General features: G+C 40.1%; 1 protein-coding gene across 1 annotated transcript in view; it reads right to left on the reverse strand.

Annotated features, from left to right (window-relative positions):
• Nucleotides 1-12,773, reverse strand: part of NEB (nebulin) — a 99,013-nt gene extending 86,240 nt beyond the window's left edge. The window contains exons 1-17 of the mRNA XM_071434221.1: nt 12,741-12,773; nt 8,697-8,741; nt 7,026-7,238; nt 6,553-6,660; nt 6,307-6,411; nt 5,913-6,017; nt 5,710-5,814; nt 4,982-5,086; nt 3,846-3,950; nt 3,565-3,672; nt 3,045-3,200; nt 2,306-2,407; nt 2,116-2,223; nt 1,917-2,021; nt 1,421-1,519; nt 1,085-1,189; nt 439-546 (exon numbers count right to left, since the gene is read on the reverse strand). Of these exons, the coding sequence (XP_071290322.1) occupies nt 439-546; nt 1,085-1,189; nt 1,421-1,519; nt 1,917-2,021; nt 2,116-2,223; nt 2,306-2,407; nt 3,045-3,200; nt 3,565-3,672; nt 3,846-3,950; nt 4,982-5,086; nt 5,710-5,814; nt 5,913-6,017; nt 6,307-6,411; nt 6,553-6,660; nt 7,026-7,238; nt 8,697-8,741; nt 12,741-12,773 (1,815 nt within the window). The remainder of the gene's footprint in view (nt 1-438; nt 547-1,084; nt 1,190-1,420; nt 1,520-1,916; nt 2,022-2,115; nt 2,224-2,305; nt 2,408-3,044; nt 3,201-3,564; nt 3,673-3,845; nt 3,951-4,981; nt 5,087-5,709; nt 5,815-5,912; nt 6,018-6,306; nt 6,412-6,552; nt 6,661-7,025; nt 7,239-8,696; nt 8,742-12,740) is intronic.
• Between the last annotated feature and the right edge of the window lie 750 nt (nt 12,774-13,523).

The raw sequence follows: 13,523 nt of genomic DNA on the forward strand, positions 1-13,523 counted from the left end.
TTTGGAACACTGAGTTTCAAAGTATTAATGCTGCAGTTCAACCTAGAACCTCGTAATTGGTGTTTACAACAGCACAGGATTATTTAGGTCAAAAATGAAGAGGACTATTGGATTTTTCAGCTTGCCTTGACACCTGGTACATATCTCAACCCACACCTGCAGCTACAAGCCCTCCCTCACCATTGTCATTGATGTAGGCTTGCAGCTCCCAGGGACATTCAGCTTTTAATTAAGACTGTGATGATAATAATAAATTACTGAACAATCACCAAACAATCCAATATCCCAATATTCAGTTGGGGATGTTTAAGAGAGGAATGAAGAGTCGCTTGTAACCTTTTGCTAAAGCAGGAATACAGGTCTCCAGCACAGGTAAATAATAATAAATAATGAAATGCAGGAGGGGTATGTGTTCCACTGGATGTAAATCCTACTTACATCACTTGCAATATTCCGAGAAGCTTTAGCAGCAATAATTGGAATGGCATCTGGCTTCAGATCATAGCCTTTGGCAAGGGTTTTCTTCCAGTCTGCTTTGTAGTTAGCCTTGGAGGAAAAAATGGGAGGAGTTTGCAGTGTCAGGAACAGCAATTCTAAGAAAGAGTTTAAGCCCATGTTCTTATTACAGGAATTAAAATACCCTGTTTTGTCCATGTAATCTCATGGAAAAATGTTAACCTGTACACAAACTACAGTTCTATTACAATAAATAAATCTACTCCAAAGATGATCATGAATGCCACAAGCATTTTTACACTTTTTATTTAGAACAACGCTATCAGTGGCATTTTTGGTCTTTCTTAAGCAAAACCCTTTTTCATTTGACTGAACTTTCAGCAATTTTTTCCTGTTAGCTTCAAACTCAGCCTTTGTGCTCCAAAGGAACTAGAGAAAACAGCCTAAATGGATTTTTTTATCAGTCTGGCTAGACTATTAAAATTCCAAGGCTGGTAAGGGAGATGTCCATTTTTATCTCATTCCTGGAAAGCTGATAATGCCACCAAAAAAATTAACATCACAAAGGCAATAAAAGTGATACCATCAGTGGAGAGCTTCATGGTGCTGAAATTCAAAATGTACTCACATCACTGATGTTGTAGGCATTTACTCGAGCCTGAATGAACTGGGGGACATCAGGAGGGAGGTGGTACTTGTGAATAATTTCTTCCCCTTTGGATTTATACAATATCTGCAAAGAAAAACAAAGGAAGATATTTAGCAGCCCAATTTATAGACTGTGAATTGAAAAACTATTTTAAAAAAGTCTGATTTCCAGGTGATGTTCTGCTGGAATAAAATTGTGAATACACACAGCCACCTACACAATTATTTCAGGAGTGCTCTTAAAGCTGGAGGATGAAGTGAAGGTGGGCACAGGGCAGAAATTTGGAATGTCAGAGTGTTACCAAAGTTTACTTACATCACTCAGCTGTTTGCTGTTGATCTCTGCTTGCTTTTGTACTGGAGAGTCAGTCACTGAAGTGAATTTGGTTTGATCAGGATGCTTTTTGTAGGTGTACTGAAAGAAGATTAAAAAAAATTTGTAGAAAACGCATATAAAGTATTTTCCAAGTGTTGATAAAATAAATAAAATTATTAATAAATTAAGTACTTTTAAGGTATTAATTTGAAAAAACATTGATTTAAGCAGGTGAATGCTTGAGGTTCACTCTTCATTTTGGTACTACTGCTCTCATTTTATGGGTTTACATGTTATAAAAAGCATTGTGCTATATCTGTTTTGATCACTAGATGTCACAAAAGGCCCTAAAATAGAGATGAAAATGTTTTTTTAAAAAAAAAACCACATATGGCAATGAGGCCAAACTGATAGCATCAATGATCAGAATCATTGATGTTACCAGGAACCTCTCAATTAATTTTTCTGTGGTGAACAACTGCTGCCCTGTACTCACATCTTTACATTGCTCCAACTTCTTGATTGCTTCATACTCTTGAGTTATGGTCTGAGGGAAGTAGCACTTTGTCTTTTCCTCCTCATAATCTGCTTTGTAATTTTTCTAGGAACAAGAGCAACATTCAGTAAGGAACCACAACCGAGCTTTGTCTGGACTGCCAGAGTGACGGGGAAAACAGAACGATTGCCACACTCACATCACTTTTCATAGCTTCAACCTTCATGCAGTGGATTTGATGTGGGTCCTCAAAGCTGCCCAAGTAGTGCCCCAAAATATTCTTCTGATATGCATCTTTATATTTAACCTGCCAAAATAACCATGAGTTGAGAGGCAAAAGGAATCAAGAGGTTAAGCACTGAAGGACAAGCCCCAAGTGAAACACCTACGTCACTGAAGTTCTTCAGAGCAGCATCAGTCTGGAATTTGGGTGTCTCACAGTAATTCATCTTGTTTCCTCTGGACTGCTCGTAGGCTTCTTTGTATAATTTCTGCAAATCAAATAATACCAGGTCACGCAGGAGATTTCACTGCAAGTCACCCCCACCACGTTAAAAATGACAAGAGGAAAACAGAGAAACAGTTCCAAAGAAAAGCTTTCTCACAGGACTGAGAAACAGATGGCACTGTATTCCTAGTGGTTTTCAAAAATCACTTTTTTTAGGTTTGTAAGGGAAGACAGAAAGGTCTGGCTAATGGTTTTTGGACTTCTGACACTGAGAAATATTCAATCTCTTCTCATACAAATAAAAGAGTAATTGAGAAGACCATTACAGTGAATAACCAGAATATAATATAAAAATATTATATAAAAGCACCACATGCATTACCATTATTAGCTGAAATTCCTTAAAACAGCAAGGGAAGAACTGTCCTCTTGTGATTCATTATCCACAAGGACCTCAATGAACTATCCACTAATTAGCCATCCATGTGCCACTGCTGTTGCTACACCCATCTGTGGACAATTCCTTCTTTACCTGAATTGTTCTGGCTGGTTCTATCTCATGACAAATATGGGTCTACAAAACTAAAAATACTACAAAGGAGAAGCTTTGTGAAGAAATGCAGAGTGTAGTTTATGGTACATGACTGAAAATGATGTAGCTGCACATTGATAATACTCACATCACTCAGAATATTTCCTGCAGTTTTTAATTGCTTCAGCAATGGGTTCTCTGTAGCAGGGAGCACATTATAATCTGAAATAGCCTTTTTCTTCTCATAGTCTGCTCTGTATTTGAACTTGAAAGAATAAAAATAAAAAAAAAGAGGTTTTAAAAATCAGTATTGAAAGCCAAATGCTCACTAACCTGTGTGATTGCCCAGAGCAGCTGTGGCTGCCCCATCCCTGGCAGTGTCCCAGGCACGGCTGGATGGGACTTGGAGCACCCTGGGACAGTGGAAGTTGTCCCTGGCCATGGCAGGGGTGGCACTGGGTGGCCTTTAAGGTCCCTTCCCACCCAAACCATCCTGTGATGTGAATAATTTCTATGATATAATCTTCAACTTTCCATGAAAAATGCCCCTGTTATTTAACTTATGGTGGCCAAGGACCATGAAAGGTCTTGCCAAAACAATGCCAGCACAAACCTGTGGGAGTTCAGAACTGTTCCCAGGCTGAGCAGGTGGCACTCAGCTCCCTCACCTTGCTGATGTTTTCTGAAGCTCGTTTGTTGGCTTCGTATTCTGGAGTTTCAGTCTGCATGAAGTAGATTTGGTCTTTCATGTTTTCAAAGTCTTCCTGGTATTTCCTCTGTTAGGAACAGGGACAGACAGAAAACAACACATTAATTACATTTAATTGTAAATTAGACACCTACAATAGGGATTATTTAGGAAATAAGCAGTGCCACAAATGCCTCAGCATTTCCAAATGAACATAAACAAGGATGAAACTGTTGAAGATTTTCTGCAGGATTCACTCACCATACTTAGATTTTCTGCATTCATTTTTGCAACTGCCACATCATAGCATGGAGTTTGACTCCACTTGCCTTTGATTTTGTTTTTATAGTCATCATGGTAAACAACCTATAAGGAAACAAAACAATAAAATTGAATTTCCAAGACACAGTTCCATTTTCACCTGACAGATTCATTTTCCAAAGCTGTCTTTTTAAAGCTGCTTCATATTTGATGCCTGCCTTATAACTATTTTAGCAGGTATGGTAAAAAACACCTTAAATATGATTTGGCCAAACCATTTCAGTGTTATTTCCCTTAGTACCTTCCCTGGCCTAAAAAGGATAAATAAATCATCTCTAACATATTCCTTTAGTTCTGTTTTCTCCCTGGTCACATAATATCAGGATATTGCCCATTAAGTCAGAATTTCCTGGGATTGCTGCTGGTTATAAGCAAACCCTTTTAATTACCTGGTATTTGTGATTTCCATTATTTATCCAAGCTCACAGAAAGCAAGTATTAAACGTTTAAAGAGTGTTTCTAGCAACAAAACACCTGCCTGAGTTTTTACTCAGTGTTCCAGGGGCATTTTCAGTCACAAGTGCATTACTTACCATAAAAATTAAAGTTACTCCAATGCTTTTTTAACATTGCTGAAGAACATATATGCCATAAATAATCTTTTTTTTTTTAAATCTATATTTTATAGTTTTGGAGATACCTACAAAGCCTATTATTCTATTAATTTCAAAGAATTATGGTACTGATCCTTTTTTTTACATATTGTAAAATTTTCTTGATGACAATTTAGCTTTTAAGCTATGGAAATATAAGATAAAAGAAAATTTATCAAAATTAATTATTGTACCTTACAAGCAGTTTCAAAGTAGTTTCTTCACCATGAGTGAATACTGCAATTCTCTAATGTTAAAATGTAGATAATTTTCAATACACAATAAAATATTTTTTTTTAAAAAGAAGAATAATAGCTAAATTCTGAATGGAATTAAAACCCTACATCTTGCATTACAAGATTATGCAACTTTTTCCCAGTTTCTCCAGCAAAAATTGGTGTTCCAGTGTGTTTTTCCTTTTCCTTAGGTGCCTTTTTGCCTCTCTGTCTGCAGGAGCGGGGTTTGGGCAGAGGTTCCACTCACATCACTCAGCTGCCGTGACACCTTCTTGGCCTGTTCCACATCAGGGGGGTCTGGCAGAGAGGTGAATTTTGCTTTCCTTTCATCGTGCCCCTTTTTGTAGACAATCTGAAAGGATGGAAGAAATAAACATTTATTTGAGGATCCCAGCATTGAACTCTGCTACCACCACATTAATAAAAGGAGTTCTGCCCACAGCCCCTGCAGCAGGAATTCTTTAATCTGTGTGGTACCACGGAACTTCTGAACCTCTGCAAAATTCACTGAAATATTCATGTGAGAGCAGCGACCCCCTGTTGAAGAGTTCTGTATATCTAAACATCAACAAATCCCAGTCCCACCAATTCCTGACTTTTCTTATCGCTGTTTTTGGCACATTTACAGACCCACAAGAGTGAACTGGACTTGGAGACAACCCTGAGAGTTTCTGCATTTGGGGAGTTACTCAAGGTCTTCTTGCTGATTTAATAAATCAATTCTTTTATTCATTCCTAACCCAGCATCAAATTGCCAATGGATTTATACTCCAATATGCTCTACTTTGTACTCTAGTATCAAGTACATATTTTTCTATGAAGTATCATTACTATCAGAGCTTACTTAACACACTTTTATTTTCTGTTCCACCGTGCAGCTTTTTATATCTAATCAAAGTCCATGGCAAGTCCCAGGTTACACCACAACCCAACAGCCTTTGGTACCCACATGCAAATCCCTGCTTTGATACTCACATCACTCAGAGTCTTCTGAGCCTGCGCCACCCTTCTGAGCTCTGGACTGTCATTGTAGGGATAAAACAATGTTTTGTCTGCATCCCAGTCTTCAGTATAGAGTTTCTACAAGAAAAATGCCAGAATGCTCATTATGAATTCATTTCTGGCTTTGAAAGCTCATTTTACTTCAGCTGCTTAGATCTGTGGTTAGCTTTCCTTACCTTGCTGAACATTGCTGTGTTTTTTATTGCGTTCACAAGCTCTGGAGCATCAGGGGGAAGCAGGTACTTGTCCTTATTCTCCTCCCAGTTCTGTTTATATAATACCTGGAAGGAAAGATCAGCAAGTTGGTCACTCTATCACTAAAAAAATATTTACTTCTGTAAATAAACTTTAATTTTTTTTTTTTAATCAAAGACTCAGAGCAGTAACATCTGAAGAGAGCAACTGGAAATATTTAACATTATATTTATATTTGCCTTACCAACTTCTCTGCTATCCCTCCTGTGTTTCTAAACTGTTGCATAAACGTTGTTTTGGCACCCTGAGCTCAAAACTTTGTTCTTGTCAGTAACCTCAGGATCCACCAGTGCTGGAAAGTCAGCAGTCACTCACCTTGCTCACTTGCTGTGACACTTTCTTGGCATGTTCTATATCCATGGCCTTTTCATCCACATGACAAATGGTTCTGGCAATTCCCCCAGCCATGCGGTATTTAACCTGGAGCACAACAAAACTCATTGATTCCACAGCAAAACTGACTCTGATGGGTTTTTTTTAAAAATCCAGAATAATGACATTTTCACCCTTCATATAAACAGCCAGAACCTGGATGAACCTAGAAATGCAGTTGCCACCCACCTCACTGAGCTGGTCCTGCACTTTCTTGATCCTCCGGATTTCTGGGGTATCGACTGTGGAAGCATAAGGCTTTCCTTTTTCTTTTCTGAATTTTTCCTTGTACTTGTTCTGGAAGAAAATAATGATAAAAAATAATTAAGACATATCCCTGAGCTCTGGCAGAACTGTATTAGCAATTATTCCCACATTTATCTGGTTAGGACAGGAATTTGGGACAGATTGTTCAATAATATAAACTAAAATTATTCAACTACATTTGCACCTCTGCTTATTTCAGCCAACTGAGTTTATTCCATCTGACACAACAAGAAAAAAATCCATCTCTAACTTGGATCACATCTAATTTATCATATTTTCCCCACGAGCTTAGTATTGATAAACCCAGATATCTACAATATAACAATCAAACAACCCCTGTAAAACATTTTTAAAGCTGGTGTTCCTCAAGAAATAAGAGGCATGGGACAACCAACCTCGCTGAATAAGTCCTTCATTTTATTGCTGTGTTCCAGGTAAGGTGTCAGAAACTTGGATGGGTCCACTTTTGTCCGGATTGTCTTCTTCCTGATGGGAGGGGCTGCATCCTCCACGGAGGGCTGGGTGTGCTCAGCTGTGTAGGTGGTGGTTGTGGTGGTCTCAGGGACTGAGTACTCTGTGCTGATGGTCTCAGTGATCTCAGTGACCACCTGGATATCAAAAAATTCGATAATCACTTGTTTTATAGCTGCAAAAGTTTGTTATCTTAAGTGTTTTTCACTGCCCTGAGCTGGGTGTGCTCTGCTGTGCAGGTGGTGGTTGTGGTGGGCTCAAGGACTGAGTATCATCTGTGCTGATGGTCTCAGTGACCACCTGGAGATTTAAAAAATTAAATAATCACTTGTTTTATAGCTGTAAAAGTTCATTAGGAGAAGAGTTTTCAGCACCCTGAGCTGGGTGTGCTCAGCTATGTGGGTGGTGGTCTCAAGGACTGAGTATCATCTGTGCTGATGGTCTCAGTGACCACCTGGAGATTTAAAAAAATTAAATAATCACTTGTTTTATAGCTGTAAAAGTTCATTAGGATAAGAGTTTTCACTGCCCTGAGCTGGGTGTGCTCAGCTGTGCAGGTGTCTGTGGTGGTCTCAAGGCCTTAGTAGTCTGTGCTGATGGTCTCAGTGACCACCTGGAGAGTTAAAAAATTTAATAACACTTGTTTAATAGCTGTTAAGGTTCATTAGGATGCATGTTTTTCACCCCCCTGAGATGGTGAAAGGGTGCTCTGCTCTCATCCAGATCCACATGGAGACAGAAAATCAGGGACACTTTTCCTACTGGGATCACCATTGTGCTCTGTATATATCACCCACCCTAAAAAAAAACCCACAAGGAATGAAATTCCCTGGCTGGTTCCTGCATCAAACTCATGGAATTATTCTCCAGAGGGTCTGGGAGAGTGGGGCTCCAGCTGCCTCTGCTTTTACATGAATAATTTCCAATCAGTTTAAATGTTTTATACACTTTCTTTTCAACATAGCCATGCTGCAAGCAGTAATTTTAATACTAAGATTCTAATGAAAAGCATCTAAAAGTAATTATCACAACTAGAAAACGTGCTCCAAAACCATCCAAATAAGTGTCAGGTTTTATTTTGTATCAATTAGCTTTATAAAAAATTGCCTTTATAAAGGAATTCATGAAGGTCAGAGTTCTGAGAGTTATTTGCATCAATGAGACAGAGCTGAAAATGTACCAAGAATTAATAACTTCTCTTTCTGCAGAAGCCCATGCCATAAAGAATATTTCATGGTAACACTGCAGAGAATTGGGTTATAGCTGTTTCAGAGGTAGAATTTCAAATTATGGCAATCACTCCTTGGTGATCCAAATATTTGTTACCAGTGACATGACGAAAAATCTGCAAAAGTGTAATTTTTCAGTGAAATTACACAAGGTGAAGGAAACAGAACTGATACATGTAAACTGATCTTAGATCATCACACAGCAGGGACTTGAAGCAAAAACAAAGCATTAAGCAGCAATTGTTCACTGGTATTTTGTGTTTAATGTGAAAAATTAAACTTCAGAATACAAAAGGCTGCTAATTTAGTGTTTCATGTTAATTACATGCATTTATGTGCTACATGCAGCATGACAGGGACCCTTACCTCATGTGGCTCACCCTCCTCAATAACTGTCTCCTCAATGTAGTACTTTGAAAAAAAAGAGAAAAAAACATCATTGTTAGGCCAGATCAGCAAACTGTAGCTTCTGTGAAGCTGTTTTAAAACACATTTCTGGAGAAACAGGATTTTAGTTCACAGGTGCTTATGGAGTCATTTGGTAACTCTGAATATCTGTTCAAATTTTGCATTAATGATTGGATTTTTATTCCATAAATTCCCCAACTAATAATCATCCAAATAATCAATGAAAGATTGTTATCTAATTTTACCCACAAGAGGATTTTCTGCCTCTTGTGGGTAAAACTAGATAACAGGGAAGGCATTGATGACCACATTAAAAGAATCAGCATTTAAACCCCAGGATTTTCCTGGTTTTTATTTGGTGATACTCTTGACTGCTGTCCTCAGGGCTGCTCCTGCAAGGACACAAATAATTTCTGGCTGCCAGTTAAACTTTGTTGCTGATCACAACTCTGAGCCTGCTGATTTTCCCCCCGTTTTACTGCCCATTATCCCCCCCTAATTTATAATCTCATAAATTTGGGGATAAAACCACAACGGGAGGTGTCCCTAGAGCAGACCAGGTACACAACCTTCACTGGTCTCCCTTTGTGCAGCAGCTGTGATTTCATTATAAAAATTAATGAGGTTCGTCAGCCACAGATTGCTCTTGATAACTCAGTGCTCACTTCTCCACATGACCTTCATGTGTTTAAAAATAGCTTCTGAAAGGGATTTGATCCACAGCCTTCCCAAAGAACAAAGTGAGGCTGACCAGCTTGTAGCTCCCTGGATCTTCCTTCTTGCCTTTCTTGAAGACCAAATCCATGAACATTGCCCATGGATGTAGGAATGGAGTTTGTAAGGTTTTAAATCTTTACGTTTCTGCCAAGTTTTCTGCTCCTGCTTCCACCTTCCATATATCTATTTTTCTTGTGTCATTTTCCTCAGTCAAGAGCTCTGTGTTCCTCCACTCCACCCTTCTGCTCTTTGATTTCTGCACTTTGGGCTGAGCTGTGTGCTCAAGGGAAATCATGCTAGAGGATCACCCAACGACCCTGGCTGCCTTTGCTGTTTCCCATGGGATTTTCCCCGAGCAGCCCCAATTCTGCTCTTCCAAACTCTGGGATAATTCCATTTATTTTGCTCACTGCTCCCTGTATCTTCAGCTCCATTGTCCCGTGGTCACTGCAGCCCTTGATCTTTGCATTTTCTACCAGTTCTGCCTTGTTTGTGAGCGCCACATCCAGTGGAGCATCTTTTCCAGCCGGGACAAGAGTTGGGAACGGATCTGGAGCCTCAAGAGCGCCTGAGGGAGCTGGGAATGGGCTCAGCCTGGAGAAAAGAAGGCTCAGGCGGGCCCTTCCGGCTCTGCACAACTCCCTGACAGGAGGTGCAGCCAGATCGGGCTTTGCTCCCAGAGAATAATCGACAGGACAATGGGAAACAGCCCCAGGTTGTGCCAGGGGAGGTTTTTGTTGAACAATTTTTTAAAACTTTATTTCCCGGCCGCCACTTCCCGGCCGCGGCCGCGCGGTGGCGCCGTCCCTCGGAAATGGCGGCCGCGCTGAGGGGACCGCCGGGGCCTGCGCCTCCCGCACCTGCCCCGCTCAGAAATGACGGGAAAAAAACTTTAAAAAACATTGCTGCACGAACAGCACCCGCTGTCTGCGGGGTGTGCTTCAACTACACTAAGAGTAAATGGAAAAATGCGGGTTTTATGTTGGAAAGTCTCCTCTGAGCGGTAATTGCTTGGGGTCACTTGCCACAGCTGTGGGAACGGAAAACCTTTTGAACCTAAAAAAATTGTCATTAAAATTTAAGCCCCTTTCTGAGAGCTTTTCCTCAAAGTTAGTTCAAGGGACCAAGCCGTACTTTCCAAGCTGTGATGTACTGGGCTGTTCTGAGGTGATTTCCATGCTGGGCCCACCTTTAACACCACCTTCCACAAACCTCCCACAAAACCTTCCTCAAAACCTTCCTCAAACTTTCTACAAAACCGTCCACAAACTTTCTACGAAACCTTTCACAAACTTCCTACAAAATCATCCACAAAAAACCTCCCATAATCTTTCTACAAAACTTTCCACAAAATCCTCTGCAAAACCTTCCACAAGCTTTCCACAAAACCTTCCACAAACCTCCCTGTGAAACCTTCCACAAGCTTTCCACAAAAACTTCCACAAACCCCCCTGTGAAACCTTCCACAAGCTTTCCACAAAAACTTCCACAAACCTCCCTGTGAAACCTTCCACAAGCTTTCTTCAAAACCTTCCGAAAAACCTCGAGTGACTCGGCAGCAAATGTTTGTAGCACTCACTGTGGATTTTTGCACATCCCAAGAGAGCTACAATGCCAAGTAATGGCTCATCATTCCAGAGAAAGTTTTAAAATAGCATTTTAAAATCTTTGGTGATGCCTTAGCCACTCAATATTCAACAATCATGTCCTTCTCTTTCAGAAGGTGAATTTCTGATAGGTTTAAATTCTTGGATTGATGCAGGAATTAAGAAAATTCTGGAAAGGCTTAAAATGGTACTGGATGCTGTTGTTCCTGTTTTATTTAGCATCTCACCACGAGTATCCCAAGGGAAGTGACTAAAGCAGTGTCTCCTCAGCCCAAGGGATGTGGTTACAGCAAGGTGGTCATTGAAAATTAAAAACAAAGGATGAAATGGGGCTGTGTGAACAAAAAGCCCAAAATACCATAACTCCTGCTGGAATAAATAAACAATGAGAGCAAATAAATATCCATTACAGAGAGCACACAATGCACAGGAAACATAAAGGCGATTACAAGTAATGTGGGAATAAGGAATTTAATGAAGGGTTGGTGTCATTGTAGCTAGGTAGTAAAATGTCTTTAAAATCGACTTTATGAGTGCTGACACCTATTTTGCAAAATGCATTTAACTACTCTGACTGGCAAATCATTTGGCTTTACTTCATTCACCATTTGAAATATATAAAGCTGGCAGTGCCCTCACACCACCTGAAATCAACAGTCCAGTGAACACAGTGTGGTGGCAATGAGTTGTAGGATGTTTACATTTATACCCCTCTTCTTTTCCTCAAACACCGAGTGATTTTTTTACAAGACTATCTATATTTCACAACACATAAGGTAATTTCAGAGTAGCAGCAATGCAACAAGTAAGACCACGCTGTTAATTTCGTGTACTGCTTCAATAACAGAGTCGTTCCCATGGCTCCTGCAGTAGGTTGCCCAGTTCCTGGGGAATTTTTTATTCAGTTTCCTGAGTTTAAATTACTTACTGGCAAATTAATGGAGACAGAATCATGGAATCACAGAATGCCTTGGGCTGGAAGGGACCTTAAAGATCCTCTATTCCACCCCCTACCATGGGCAGGGACGCTTCCCACTATCCCAAGGGGCTCCAACTGGCCTTGGACACTTCCAGGGATCCAGGACCAGCTACAGCTTCTCTGGGCACCCTGTGCCAGGGCCTGCCCACCTTCACAGGGAAGGATTCCTTCCTGATACCTAATTTAAATCTACCCTCTGTCAGCTTAAAGTCCTCCCCCTTGTCCTGTCCCTTAAACCTGACTCCATCTCTGCAATGTCTCAGGTGAAATTGGTTTGTGGTGGCACAAAGGTGCTGCATTTCTGCAGAGGCAGGGCTAGAAAGGGGCTTCCAAAGCCATCTTCGCCCATGGATTGGGTGACAGAGGGCAAGCCAGCAGGGAAAAGAGCTGGCCCAGTGCATCTATAATTACGCAGGGAGTAATCAGAAAACCTCGCACTGATGAGTGTGGGATGGTTCCAGTCCTTATTTAAACTGAGAAACTATGACAGGAACCAGGAGACTTTGCTCCTCCGAGAGCAACTGTTGTTGTTGTTGTTGTTGTTTTAGTGATGAAACCATTTAATAGATATCTAATCATCCCTAATCTCCAGAGAGCAAACAGCAACCTCTGCTCCTGAGCAGCATCTCAGTAAGGTGATTAATGCATTCAGTCACAAGGCAGGAAACAAACATTTCTACTCTCACATTTTCTTCTTACCTCCACAACTTCCTCATATTCTTCTTCCTCCATTCTGAGGGTTTGCTTCTGTCTCTCCCCCACTCACTGGTCACACAGCAGGTGAAAATGTGAATAAACAGTATTAGTCCATGACTGAAAGCACCATGAGAAGGTACAGGTAAAGCTCATAAAACACTTGGGGTCATGGTTAGTAACTAGTCAGACCCTAAATAAAGTTGGGATCTGGCATTACTTGGACTGTTATGGAAAAAACATTGGATTGAGTTTCAAACATACCGATATAAATTACAATTCTGGACAAATACCTCATTCCAGTTATAACACCAATACGGGATCCAATGAAAATAAAATAAAAACAATAAATAAAATAAAAGAGATAAAGATGAGATCTCTTGAAACATGATGTGATATTTTCATTACAACAGAATTATATGAAGCATTTTTCTTCTCTCTGTGACTATTCTACACAATTTCATTATATCATTCAAACTCCTGTTTGAGTGGGAGATTTATATTCTACTAATTTCATTCATAAGTAAGAGCATAATGTAGAAAAATATTGTAAATATTTTTTTCAGTGACCTTAGGTTAATGAGGCAATTTCTGTCTTCCCAGCATCAGCCTACAGAGATGCTCTGGGGTTGGGTTTTTTTTAAGCTCTTGTGGGCTTTTTCTCTCTGTTTCTTCAGACCTGGAAAAGATGAAAATCCATAGAGTTGGCTGAAGTACAAAGCACAGATTAGTGGCAGACCCTTTGAACTAATTAATTAACACACTGATTTCGCTGTGAGGCAAAGCTAC

This window comes from Agelaius tricolor, unplaced genomic scaffold, assembly GCF_023055355.1.
Source record: "Agelaius tricolor isolate 1412-34295 unplaced genomic scaffold, bAgeTri1.0.p SCAF_10, whole genome shotgun sequence".
Lineage (NCBI taxonomy): Eukaryota > Metazoa > Chordata > Aves > Passeriformes > Icteridae > Agelaius > Agelaius tricolor.